The 14,071-nt window shown below is 41.3% G+C and overlaps 1 protein-coding gene across 5 annotated transcripts in view; it reads right to left on the reverse strand.

The window, feature by feature from the left end:
* The window catches only part of MYOM1 (myomesin 1), a 180,653-nt gene extending 168,797 nt beyond the window's left edge, over positions 1 to 11,856 (reverse strand). For 4 of the 5 annotated variants that reach the window (XM_049900248.1, XM_049900246.1, XM_049900245.1 and 1 more), the window contains exons 1-2: positions 11,513 to 11,856; positions 5,024 to 5,363 (exon numbers count right to left, since the gene is read on the reverse strand). In XM_049900248.1, the coding sequence (XP_049756205.1) occupies positions 5,024 to 5,363; positions 11,513 to 11,609 (437 nt within the window). In that variant the 5' untranslated portion in view covers positions 11,610 to 11,856. Of the gene's footprint in view, positions 1 to 5,023; positions 5,364 to 9,843; positions 10,156 to 11,512 lie in introns of those variants that run through there. The other variant, XM_049900247.1, reaches the window with a different exon arrangement.
* Positions 11,857 to 14,071: the final 2,215 nt, after the last annotated feature.

Here is a 14,071-nt window from a genome sequence, read left to right on the forward strand (position 1 = left end):
AGTAAATTACTATCAAATGAGTGAATAATAATACCTCAACCTCACTGGGTGTTTCCCACGTGCCAGCCACTATACTGAGCACCATACAATGATTCATCCTCGCAAAGGGAAGGACAATCATTCTCCTCACTCTACAGTTGGAGAAACTGAAAGGTTAAATAGCTAACCTGAGCTCACCTGCCTAACTGCAAGTAAGCACAGGCCTGCTTAACCTCCAAACCTGCTTGCTTCCTTGGATTATCCCATCTGGAAATGGGTGTGCAGGAAATGGATGCTAAATAGCGAGGGTCAGGACTCAAAAATGTCCACCAGGTAGCAGATTTCTTTGGTAATAACCTTTTGAAACCACATTAGGGTGGAAGACAGCAAGGTCTCCATCAAACCCTGCTGTAATCAAGCCTACCAATTAAGGATGAGGGTTCCTGTGTTTAGTGGTCTCTGTTTTTAGCATTGGTATTTTCTGTATGAATTAGAATTGATTTGGATATTTGCACATTCTTTGCAAACTCTAGTAATTTAAAAAGAGGTTGTTGTCTGGGTAACAACCCAAGGGAAGTCTATTAAGGTGACCTGAGTGTAGGTGAGGGGCATAATTTAACGTCATCCAGAGTGCCCTTGGCTGGTCACTGAAAGCTCCAGTGTTCTCATACCCAAACTGGTGTCTCCCAGAGACCTATATATCTCTAAGTCTGATCCTGGGGGCAGTAGTGGCTCAGTGGTAGAATTTTCGCCTTCCACACAGGAGACCTGGGTTCAATTCCCACCCAACGCACCTCGTGTGCAGCCACCACTCATCTTTCAGTGGAGGCTTGTGTGTTGTTAGGATGCCAAACAGGTTTCAGTAGAGCTTCCTGATTAAGACAGACTAGGGAAGAAAGGCCTGGTGATTTGTAAAACAAGGACACTAATTTTGACTTGTCAGGTTTGTATGAGGAGTCAGTGATATAGAAGATGCAATGCTGAATTGCAGCATATGGGCTGATCTTTAATCTGTGTAGAATCAGACAATTAGATGTCTGTCATTACCCCAGAGGGTGGAGGGACAACTCTAAATCCATCCAACATCCAAGAGCTGTACTATTTTCTCCCTGATCATTAATACAATGAAATTTTTGAAATTGATTCATTCCTACTTAGCAAGCAAATATTCCCTTTTTATTATTTTCATTTTAATGTGTGATCTGTTAGTCGAAAGCTTAATTGGAAGAACGGACAGTAGCCTGTTTTCGTAATACCACATCCTCTGTAAAGATCTGCCTTATTTCATTCTAAGTCCTTAGAATAGTGGCATTTGGAAATGGATCCTTAAGGCTGGACCATCTGGTATTTACAGGTGAACTCTTCAGGGAGTGGTCCTAACCTTGTTGAGTCAGAGTCCTCCGAGAATCTACAGTCCCTCTCTCCAAAAAAATTCTTATCTACACAAAATTTTGCACATAATCTCAGGCTGTCCAAGAGTCTGTTGAAACCCATTCATGTTTAGAGTTTAGAACCCCTGCCTTATGGCTGCGGAATGGGCATGAGTACCAGTTCTCCTTTAATCCCTAGTCAGTATTTGCTGATTTAGTTACTTAGTAATCAATATACATAATAACCATAAAACAATAATCTCGTCATTCTGAGAGGTTTTGTTTTTCCCAAACTATTTTATTTACTTAGGTTTTTTTCTCCTTGTGACAAGGGAATTTGTTTTATAATCCATGGCTCAGAACACAACTGGTAACTGATCTGTGTTATAACCACAGTGACACTGAACTAGCCATTGTTGTTAAGACTCACGGAGGTCAGCCAAGCCCTGAGCACACATAAGTCTCCATAGTTTCCACTTTAGCACTAGATCTCTAACTACAAAGCGGAGGCCAAAAATAGACCTAGCCTTGTGCTTCCATACATTCCACAGATTTGCATGTCCAACCCCTGGGGTTTTTAATCAATAACACTGTTCACAATCCAAAGAGAGATTTAATTTAGCATTAAAAAGTTGTCACTCCTTCCATTCTGAACAAGCTAAAATACAACCACACATTAAAAAGGAAATAATAAAAGGGAATATTTTGTTACACTTGATAAGTAGAAATGAATAAATTTCATTATATTAACATTCAGAGAGAAAACAGTACAGTTCTTGGATGATGGAATTCTAAGATTTTGAAGTTTCCAATGAATTTAATCTGCAACTGTTAGTTCTAAAGCTAGAAAAAAAGGACTGAAATGCCCCCAGGATTAGATTCGCTTTCTTTGTCTTGTCTTTTGTATTATACAAAGGAAAGAATATTTGGGTTTTCTTCTACGTCTACATTTCTGCTAGGTCTACATTTCTAAGTCAACATATTTGAATTGCTCAAAACATAGTAAGCCATTAATAAATACCTACCTACTACCTGGAAACCAAAAGGTCAGCAGTTTGAATCCATCAGGCGCTCCTTGGAAACTCTATGGGGCAGCTCTACTCTGTCCCGTAGGGTCGCCATGAGTTGGAATCAACTCGACGGCAATGAGACCTACTGCCTACCTGCTTACATAGATAAATAGAAAGTAGGAAAGAATAGACGTGAGAGCTGGCCGTAGAAAAATCATTACAGTTCCATTTCCTATAGAAAGCTCTTTATAGCTAAAATGACTAAGTCTTCCAAAGATTATGTAGAACAAACATCTCCTGAATAAAATATAAAAATGCTCAAGGGGCCAGTTACTAATGTTCGATGTCATACATTGGATTATGAACATTGCACATGTAGTTAGAAGAATCTGTATAAAATTAAAATAATTTTAACGTAAAATTTGGCAACAGAGTTGAATAAAGGCCACTCAAAAATACAAATTCATAAAATTCTACAACACTGGGGAAACGAAGTAAGCACACAAAGAGCTGCAAAATAACAGCTGCACAGTAATGAAAACACCCATCTTCCATAGACTTAGCACAGGCAGTCCAGGAAAATGGATATTTAAAGTCTAATACTCCTCTATCAAAGACAGCTGCCCTGCTGAATGAGGTTTCTATCTATGCAAAGCTTTTCAGAAGAACAAAACGATACTGTCATATCCTTATGCTGCTAATTCCTTCCAACTTTTCATTGGAAGCCAGTTCACTTGAAGCAAGTGCTAAAAGAAATGCATTTGCCTCAGTGACAATATTTCCATATTTGCAGCCAACGCAAGAGCCTCATGGGTAGCCCATGATAGAATGCGACCCATGAAAGTGAGACTGCAAAATGATCCTGTTCCATTTTAAATGGAATTTCAGCACGTTGCCATGATACATTCCAGGTAAACCCCTGCAGACTCTGGATCTGGGACTTAACACAGGCAGACCCTCCCAGGGGGTCACCGTCAGTGCCAACGAAGTGACAGCAGCAGATCAGATCCTGCTCAAACCACACAGGGGCTGAGGATTTTCTGCCTTCAGAAATCTTCCTCGCTTCTGCTCATACAAACCACTGCATTATTTCCCCAATACCTTTTAATTCTCAGAATAAGCACCTTTTCCAATTGCCCTAACAGATATTTTGTGGATTTAAATTTTATAAGACTTAAAGTTATGTTACGTTTATAACAAAAAGTACAACCCAGGCCAGATGCTTTGGAGAGGAGGGCAAGGGGCAGCAGATGGCTATTTACCATATATTGCAGAGATTTTTACTTTTTGAAGTTCAGCAATTACGTCTGTTGACTACAGATAGATTTCTAATAAAATCAGAAAGCTTTAAAAAAAAAAAAGTGAAAGAATAACATTTAATTCTGAATATTGAGAAAATTAAAATTAGCATGGGCTGAGAAAGAAAACATCTGCCCAGCATTCATCAGGCTGAAACAACAGACGCAGAGAAGTCAGCTGCAGAGTTAACAGGGACAGTATTTCTCCCAAGGACGCTGCTACTGTAGTGGCATAATAACCTCCTTCTTTGAATGACTAGAGCCTCATCGAGAAACTTTCTTCTCTAAAATAAAAATCTATCGGTAACTCAATACTTGAAATCATATCAATAAGAATGAAACGTGGTACTCTTTCCCACAGGATCCAAGCCACTTGTTGACACAGAGAAGCGGCCTCAGTTTCCAACCCAGGGTGCACAGCTTCAGATAAAGAATTTCTGGACACAATATTCCACATTTATCTTAACTTTGTTTCCAAAGAAACAGTATCCTGGGTCCGGTTTGCAGATCAGACCTACATCTAAGCTCCACTCTTTCTAGAATCCTGTAATCGCTCTTTTCCTTTGGTGAAATACCTCACGATTCCTCCCTCATTGCAGTGTGGTCTTCCTCACCGCAATAGGTCCGTAAATCTAATTTTGTTGAAGTACAAGTTTGTTCCTGGTATTCTTAGGCTGACTGTGATAGGGCAACACTTTCATAAAATGCTCCAGCTAAAGTATCTAGCTGGAATCCTTGGGTGGTGTAAACAGTTAACATACTTGCCTGCTAACCAAAAGGTTGATGGTTCTAGTCCCCCCAGAGGTATCTCAGAAGAAAGGCCTGGGGATCAGCTTCCAAAAAATCAGCTACTGACAACCCTGTGGAGCACAGCTCTACTGTGACACACATGAGGTCACCATGAGTTGGAATGGACTTGATGGCAACTGGTTAAAGTGTCCAGCTACTGTAGAATTTTAAGTACTGACTTTCAGATACTGAAAAACAGAATACATTTTGCTGTAGTTTGGTCTTCTGTGGCCTGTGAATTTTAAATTCTAGACTGGCTTCTCATCAAAATAGAAACATTCTGAGAGCCAGGAAACCTGCTGTGAGTGCTGAAATGAGATTTCCAGGCTCTACTGCTGGGGCAAAATTTCCCTGCTTCTAGAAATAACAGAGTTTACATTTCAAGCAAGACTCCACAGTGTGACTGGGAAGCTCTTTGTGGGCCTCAAAGACATGATAAAGGGAACTAGGTAAATATAGGTCCCAGGACTCCCAAACATGTGATTTCTCATGGGTTAAATTCACGGCTGCAGTATTTAAGAAGAAAGGAAAAAAGTGATGTTGAAGGGCTGTTCAGAGAACACGTCTTTTGACATACCCGTGGGAGTACCCATAATCGTAGGCTGAGGCTGCCTTCCGACTGACTTCGGACCCGAGGGAGTACTCTGTGGCTCCCAGACTGTAGGCCTGAGATCCCTGCTGCAGGTAGGAGGCGGCAGTGGAAGCCCGGCTGAAGGCCTGTGATTCCTGGCGGTGGGCGGCCGACGAGCGGCTGCTGTAGGCTGTGGAGCCATGGGTGTAGATGGCAGAACGCTTCTTCTCCTGCTGGTACTGGCTCGTGGTGGTGCGAAGGTCCTTGTGGTAGCTTCGATCATAGCGGTCGTGGAGCTTCTGATAAAAAGGCAAAGACATCATGTGCCCCTTGAGCGCCAGGCAACCTACAGGAAAACAAAAATGTTTGAGTAAACTCTGAAGGAACAAATCCCACAAAACAGGTCATCTTAACCTGGGATGTATTGCATTGAGTAAATCTGCTGCAAAAGACCTCTTTAAAATTTTAAAAGGCAAAGATATCACTCTGATGACTAAGGTGTGCCTGATCCAAACCACAGTCTCTTCAATCACCTCATCTGCTTGCGAAGCTGGACAATGAAAAACGAAGACAGAAGGAGAATTGATGCATTTGAATTGTGGTGCTGGCAAAGAATACTGAATATACCGTGGGCTGCCAGAAGAAAAAACAAATTAGTCTTAGAAGAAATAAAACCAGAATACTCCTTACAAGTGAGGATGGCAAGACTTCAACTAGCTTTCTTTGGACATAAAAAACCAAAAACCAAACCCGTTGCCGTCCAGTCAATTCTGACTCATAGCAACCCTACAGGAGAGAGAACTGCCCCGTAGGGTTTCCAAGGAGTGGCTGGTAGATTCGAACAGCTGACCTTTTTGTTAGCAGTCAATCTCTTAACCACTGTGCCACCAGGGCTCCTCTTTGGACATACCATCAGGAAAGGGCCAATCTCTAGAAAAAGGGTATTACGTTTGGTGAAGTAGAGGGTCAGCGAAAATGAGGGAACCCTCAATGAGATGGACTGACAAAATAACCCTGACAATGGACTCAAACTTATCAATGATAATGATGATGGCACAGGACGCAGCAACCTTTCATTCTGTTATACACGAGGTTGCTACAAACTGGAGCCGACTCGATGGCAATGAGCAACAACAATAACTTTTCCAAAAAATGGAAAATGCTGTGAAGTTCAGCTTAACTATCGTTCAATAAACTCCCCACTTCATAGCCCGGATATGCTCCCCCTGCCTTTGTGCTTTCTGTTTTCTTCGTATCTAGGAGGTCTGCACAAAATTTCCCTGCCCTGCCAATTGTACTTGTTCCTCAGACCTTTCAGAATCCATATTTCTAATTTTCTAGCATTTCTTTCTGATAAGGGCGTCATCCGGGAGAACATATAATGGTGGAGAGTGTGGTTTTCATTCAACAAATAATTATCATGCACCTACTGTGAGCTTGGCACTATTCCAGCACAGGAAATACAGAAATGAGCAAAATAAACAAGAATCCTTGCTCTAATAACCTTATATTCTATGGCAGGAGACAACAGATAAAATAAATAAAGTATAAGATATATTCCAAACCAAAAACCAAACCTGTTGCCATCAAGTCGATTCCAACTCATAGCAACCCTATAGTACAGAGTGGAACTGCCCCATACGGTTTCCAAGGAACGCCTGGTAGATCTGAACTGCTGGCCTTTTGTTTAGCAGCCGTAGCTCTTAACCACTACGCCACCAGGGTTTTCATCAGGTAAATCAGAATGTGCTAAATGCTAGACAGAAAGATAAAGCATCATCAGGGAGGGCTTGGCAGAAAAGTGGTATCTGAGCATGAGAGTATCTGGCGAAAAGTATTCCAGACAGAAGACCAGTGCAAACGCACTGAGGTGTGAGTGTGCCAGTCAGACTCCAGAAGCAGCAGACAGGCCAGCGAGGCTGCAGTGGAGTGAGGGCCAGGGGAGGCAGAGGAGATTACATCAGAGGTATGTGGGGGTAGGGGGAGATTAGGAGGGCAGGGAGATTAGAGTCCTATAGGGCTTTGGCTTTCATTCTGAAAGGCTGAAGAGCCATTGGAAGGCTCTGAGCTGACCATCACTCTAGCTGATGTCTGAAGAACTGACTTCTTGTCCCTGTTGAGGGACAAGAGTGGAAATGGGGAGACTAGTGAAAAGGCCACTGTGATCATCCAGGCTGGAGATGATAGCGGTAGAGGTGGACATGTGAAAAGCGGTCAGACTCGAGGTCTATTTTGAAGGTAGAATCAACAGAATTTGCTGAAAGCTTGGATATGTGAAAGTGTGGAAGTGAAAGAAAGATAAGAGTAATAGAAGACTTGAAGAGTTTTTTACCTGAGTAATTGTGTGGTTCTGCTCTGTCCTAGAGGGTTGCTGTGTGTCAGAATCAACTCCATGGCAACGGGTTTTTGTTTTGTTTTGTTTTTTAAATTGAGTGGTGCAAATGGTTGATGTGCTGGGCTGCTAACCCAAAGGTTGACAGTTTAAGTCTACCCAGAGGCACCTTGGAAGAAAGGCCTGGCAATCTACTTCCGAGAAATCAGCCATTGAAAACCCTGTGGAGTACAGTTCCATTCTGGTACACATGGGGTTGCCATGACACACATGGGATTCAACCAGATGATGGTATCCTTTTTTTTTTTTTTAATTGGAAGGGCGACTTCTTTTAATTGGAAGGATGAAGGTAGGGAGGAGCCAAAAAAAAAAATCAGTTAACCATGGAAAAGCAGAATATTGGTTTGAGCCACACATTTCAGATATCTGTTAGACATTCAGGGTGTTCACTGGCCAGCTGGGGATGTGCATTTGGAGTACTGGGTAAAGTCCAGGATGGAGGCCTACGTTTGACAATCAGCAGCACAAAGACGGTATTCGAAGTCAAGAGAATGGCGGAGAACAATTGTAAACGGAAAAAGAAGTCCTAGGACTGAAGGTCAGGCATGCTAATATTATCTTGTAACCAACTCTCTCAAATCTCACAAACACTTCAAAAAGATATAATGTTAAACCAGAAAAATCTTTTGCTCCATTAAGGATATGAAGGCTTCTAGTCCTACATAAAGAGGTAAGAAAGCCAGTCATCCATGGAGCAGTTTGCACTGCGGACCTGAGCTAACAGTTCCATAGAAAGCCAAAGACAGGGTCTCTGACAGAGGGACAGGGGCTTGCCCACTGCATTAGCTTTCTTGAATAATCTGTCCACTGTCAGGAGGCCTATTAGCTGCACTGGCAACCTCAGGTGAAGTGTCGAAGCTCCCAATTATTTAAACTTTTATGCATGTTCTGAAATGTTATTTTTAAATTTTGTAAGTAAAATTAGTTTTGACGTTTTTTCCAAACCTTGATTTTTTAAAAAATTCTAAATGAGGAGTAGATCCTTCTAAACTTGAATTTTTTTTTTTTTTTTTGGTCAAGTTTAAAAGTACCTTGCATTTAAACTACTTAAAAAGTCAGTGTGTATTTCCTAGAGAAGAAAATCCAGCAAACATCTCTCCAGAAATATTTATCTCAGGGGCCATGGAAGATACCAGTCTACATGGCATCTCCTAAAAGGAAAAAAACAGCGACTAGGAAGCAAATCTGTTTCAACTGTTGAATAGATTGCTATTTTCTATTATAAAATAATAGAATCACCACCATGTATGATGAATAATTCTTGGATGGGTTTTCACAAAAGAAAAAGGTTAGAAATTACATTATAGAATCATATTAGGCAATTACAAAGATCACGTTTCTGCAATGACACACACTACATCATAACACGGCAAATGTTACTTTGATCACTTCCCAAAAAACCAACCATAAATTACCTTCCTATGTACGTCGTAAGCTAACTTCACTACCCAGATAATGAAATGCTGCTATTTTCACTAAATGAAATCTTTAAATATCTTGTCCCAATACCACTTGGTACTCTCTTTATTTCTATTTTCTCCAAATAGATTTGTTTTTAATTACACTTAATCTTCCAAGCACATAGTTGTTTATTACAAGTAAACAGAATTTGACTTTAAGTCAACAGAGCTGTTTGTCATAGCTCTGACCTCTGGAACGAAGACATTACCTTCTCTTCATAAATTCAGCAAGGATTATCCCCAACACATGATTACAGAAGAATGTTGTCGTCTTCTGCTCCTCTAAGTCCTACATTTTCATCCTGAAAATAACTTGGGAACTTAGGAAGAAATACGAACCCCCTGGTTGTGATACTGACTTGATACTTTTGTACGGGCATTAGCAGCCAAGAGCTGATGAAAAATTCTTCCCAGAAGGTATTAACTTTTCATCATTCTGGGGGATCTGTGTTGCCTCTGAAATGTTACTTAGCCATTTTCAGGTTAGGAATCTCATGATGCCCTCTTGGATTTATCCACATTGCACTGTCAGAGCAAAGTCACTGGACTCTAAGGAGGTGGTTTAAGAGTCCCTTACTTCCTCTTGGTCTAATTTATAATCGGGGTATTTCGGGCATCTGGAATCACACTGATTTCCTGGCGTCTCATCCATTCCAGATTTCAACCAAACCACTGAACTATAAACTGGGAACAAGTACTTAATTCACAGTTCAGCTTGAGACAAATATCATCTCCTTATAATTCCAAGAACAGTAGCTTAATCTAAAAAGAACACAATGAGAGTATAGCTGTGCCAGCAGAAACTGGGCCCCTGCTGCTCCTCCTTCTCTCCCCAGGAGCTTCACTTTCCTATTTCTCTGCTATCCTGACATCTCTTTCAGCAAACCGCCAGCTGAAATGATACAAAGAAACCACACACACCCAGCGCTGTGAAGCAAATGCAGCGGATTCCTCTGCCTCAGTGCCACACTTACCAGTCTCCAAAGGAGTAACGGTGGTGCGTATGTTCCGAGGTGGCTGTGGGACTGGCTGGGAGAGGGAAAAATCCCTCTAGGTTGAATCCAAGAGAAAGAGGCAAGGCTAAGCCAGGACCCCGGGGGCCAGTTCAAAAATACTGCATGTGGTCAGGCAGGAGAATGTCAGGGCCCCACAGCCAGCCTTTTATGGCCAAGGACAGATAAATATAGCAGCAAATGGGGTGGGGGGATGTGAAGTGGAGAGGAAGAGAGAGGCCCTGACAGGTCGCCACTTCAGCCATGTCATTAAATCAATGCCAGTCAGCAGGACTTCCCTGATTAGACCCAATGTAAGAATTTTATTTGCCTCTAAGTGCTCTTTGAAATATCACTTTATCACTGGATATTTGAAAGTGTAATGGAAAGAGTGGTTTGTTTTAAGCGCTAAAAATAGTGTGTAGTAATCTGATTCTCAGAACAGACTTCACGAAGTTTTAATGCCAAGATATGGCTCTGGGTGTGCTGTAAATAACACATATACTGTACATAAAGAGACACAAAGTGAAAATGGAACGTGAGGCTGATGAGAAGTAAAACAAGACACCAGTTACCCATGGTGGCAGTCTGGGCCTGACAGTCACATTTCTCTCATTTCAGGAAAATTTACAAAATAAGTCATAGCTCCAAGTTTGAATGTATGATTTCCTCTTGATTAACTAAAGTCTTCTAAGAAGCAGCTCATTTTATCTTTCTTAAGCTCACAGTAGGGGGCAGTGGTGATTCAGTGGTAGAATTCCCACCTTCCATAGGGGAGACCAGGGTTCAAGTTCTGGGCAATGCGCCTAATGAAAGGCCACCCCCTGTCTGTCAGTGGAAGCTCGTGTGTTGCTACGATGCTGAACAAGTTCCAGTGGCGCTTCCAGACTAAGACGGACTAGGAAGAAAGGCCTGGCCATCTACTTCGAAAGAGCAACCTGTGAAAACCCCATGGGTCACAAAGCTCCAGTCTGTGCCCAACATGAAGATGGCACAGGACCAGGCAGTGTTTTGTCCCAGTGTACATGGGATCACCACAACACGTGGGCTGACTTCACAGCAGCTAACAACAACAATCCTCAAAGTAGGATCAGTCTATCTAAAGAGATTTTCTTTCTTTTCCTTTAAGACTATATAACTAATTAAGAGGAGTATGGGTGAAGCAGTGGTTAAGTGCTCAGCTGCTAATCGAAAGGTTGGCAGTTCAAACCCACCAGCTGCTCCACAGGAGAAATATGTGGTAGTCTGCTCCAGTAAAGATTACAGGCTTGAAAACCTCATGGGGGAGTTCTACTCAGTCCTATAAGGTCTCTGTGAGTTGGAATCGACTCTGTGGCAATGCATTTTTGGTTTGGTTATAATCTGGTGGTAAAAGCCTGGGCTTTTGGCTGAAGCCAGACACCATGTAGCCTCAAGCAATTTATTTCCCCTCCCTAAGCTTCAGTTTCCTTCTATATAAAACAGGGATAATATCCAAGTTACAGGGTTGCTGTGGAGATTAAATGTGATAATGCAGATAAAACTCTTAACTCAGTGCCTGCCTGTAGGGGGACAGCCCCAGCAAGGAAAGACCCTCACTACGCATCCCGGCAGATAATCCAAAGAGCTGACACATAGCTGTTTCCAGATTCGTATGTTCAGAGAAACTTACTGACACAGGCAAGCAGCTGCTCTTCAGTGGTGGCTGGCTGGAGTATTTTCTGCAACCACCTAGCAAGGGTCCCATTCCAGCTGGGACCAAGGCTCATTGTTTTTCTCCCACGTCCTTGGGCAGTCAGTGTTCCCAGGGACCTCACATTCAGGTCCAGATGTTTTCCTTCTTGTTGCTAAGGCATTCTTCGGCCTTGGCTGCTAGCCCAGCAGTGCCACTCCTGGCCTCGTACCTTAGCCCAAGCCCTTTCTGAATTCATCCCCAGCATGCTTCAGGGAAGAGCAAAGCTGATTCCATTAGGGAGGGGTGCATATAGCTGAATAGCATTACACTACACTGCCACATAATAAAGACTCAGTAAAGTCAACTACTATTATGAACAGCAATAACTTAAAAGCTCATTGCTCAGATTGTATATATTAAACAGGCTGGTATTCTGACAATATTGGCCTTATGTCCTGACAGAGACATTACATCGACTGAATGTAGATCACTTGTATTTATCAAAATATTGAGCAGACACAATATTACAGTATATTGTATAATTACTTTCTTGATGACAGCTACAGTGAACACTATGGAGGAACTATCAAGTGCCCGACACTGTGATAGGCATGGTCTCACTGAACGTGACACGTGACCTCATTTAATTTTTACAATACGCTGCAACATAGGTATCATTAGCCCCATTACACATCTGAGGAAGCTGAAGCTTCCAAAAGTGAAATCACTTATGAAAGAGCACACAGCCAGCAAATGGCATAAATGCAATCATTCAAAGATGTTTGGATTATAAAGCCCATGCTGTGTCCTCCAGAGACACTCTGTTTATAAAGCCAGATATTTTTTTAGTGGTCTCTCAAGTGCAAGACAGCTCTCCACTCATAACAGAGACTCAGCTTCTAAGCTACCAAAAATATATATGAAGAGCATATATGCCACTTGGTCCTGATCTGGTAAAATTCAAACTGGAATTTCTTTGTTTTCATCTCTCACGTGAATATGCACCTGGACATTTTAGATATCTAGAATCATGGAAGGATTTTCTAAGTTTTAGTTCCCTGAGGATCCATTTGTTCTAAACATCCAGCACAGGGCACTTGATTGCCACGTTGCCAATGGTTCTTCCTGAGTTTTATACACCAGCCATTGGAAGGGTCCCCTGTGAGTCATTTCTCTAGAGAACATGGCAAACAGCTTCAAATTATCTTGAAGCAGAAAAGAGGAAATGTATACAAAAATAAATGATGTAAGTCATCATAATACTAGCTACTATTTAATGACAATTTGCTACATGCCAGGCAATAATGCTAACTGCTTTACATTGTCGTATTTGATTGTCACACACATATAAAAACATTTTATGGATTAAGAAATTGACACTTAGAGAGATTAACATTCTTAAAGTCATAACTAGAGACAGAGGATTAAAACTCAGGTTTGCTTTACACAGAGGCCACCCTCTTATACATTATACTATGCTGCCTGTTAAACATTTAACAATGGGTTTATGTGTGTGTATGCATGCAGATAGATAGATGGGTGGGCAGATGGACAGATGGATGGATAGGTAGACAGGTAGGTAGACAGATTGTTGTTGTTGTTGTCAGGTGCTGTTGAGTCGGTTCTGATTCATAGTGACCCTAACTACCACAGAATGAAACACTGCCTGGTCCTTTGCCATGCTCACAATTTTTATGTTTAAGCCCATTTTTGCAGCCACTGTGTCAGTCCATCTCGTTGAGAGTCTCCCTCTTTTTCATTGACCCTGTACTCGACCAAGCATGATGTCCTTCCCCAGGTATTGATCCCTCCTGATAACATGTCCCAAGTGTGTAAGACATAATCTCGCCATACTTGCTTCTAAGGAGCATTCTGGTTGTACTTCTTCCAAGATAGATAGATAGATAAATACATAGTGGCATTGACAATAATGTCCCCTAGAAGGAAGAACTCTTACTGAAGAAGAGTTTTGTTCATATTTCCTATATAACAGACAATTATTTATTAGGTCAAGACCTATGCTTTGGTTACATGTACCAATACATTAAACTATTTACTGAACTTTTATCCCTGTTGAAAACGGAAAATGAGAGAAAGCCACGTGTACTTGTGAAAAAAAATAATTTTTTTTTTTTTTTTATGTTATAACTTACTCATTGACACAAAGACCCCAGGGAAAGCCAAAGAGTTAATTCCAAATGAATACAGTAAGGCTTGACAAAAGCTGTACAAGCTAGGCTCAAATTAATCTTCTAAGGGGTCTTTCTGCTGAGGCACCATCTAGATTCAGCCTCTTCTAATACCATACTTACCCAAACTATGGCTATCTAAATTAATATGTTATATGCAGTAATATATTGCATAATAAAGCTAAAATAGAGGAGAAAAATTTAGTTGAACCCACACAGATCAATTACTACGATTTAAACATTATTCCTTTATAGATGTGTAATCATTCTGTTAATTACTCCGATTTAATCGTAATTCCCTTACAGACATCCTATTTATTTCAAATTTCCCATAAAACCATTTAATGCAAGATACTTTTTAAAAACT

This window comes from Elephas maximus, chromosome 11 (assembly GCF_024166365.1).
Source record: "Elephas maximus indicus isolate mEleMax1 chromosome 11, mEleMax1 primary haplotype, whole genome shotgun sequence".
Classification (NCBI taxonomy): Eukaryota; Metazoa; Chordata; class Mammalia; order Proboscidea; family Elephantidae; genus Elephas; species Elephas maximus.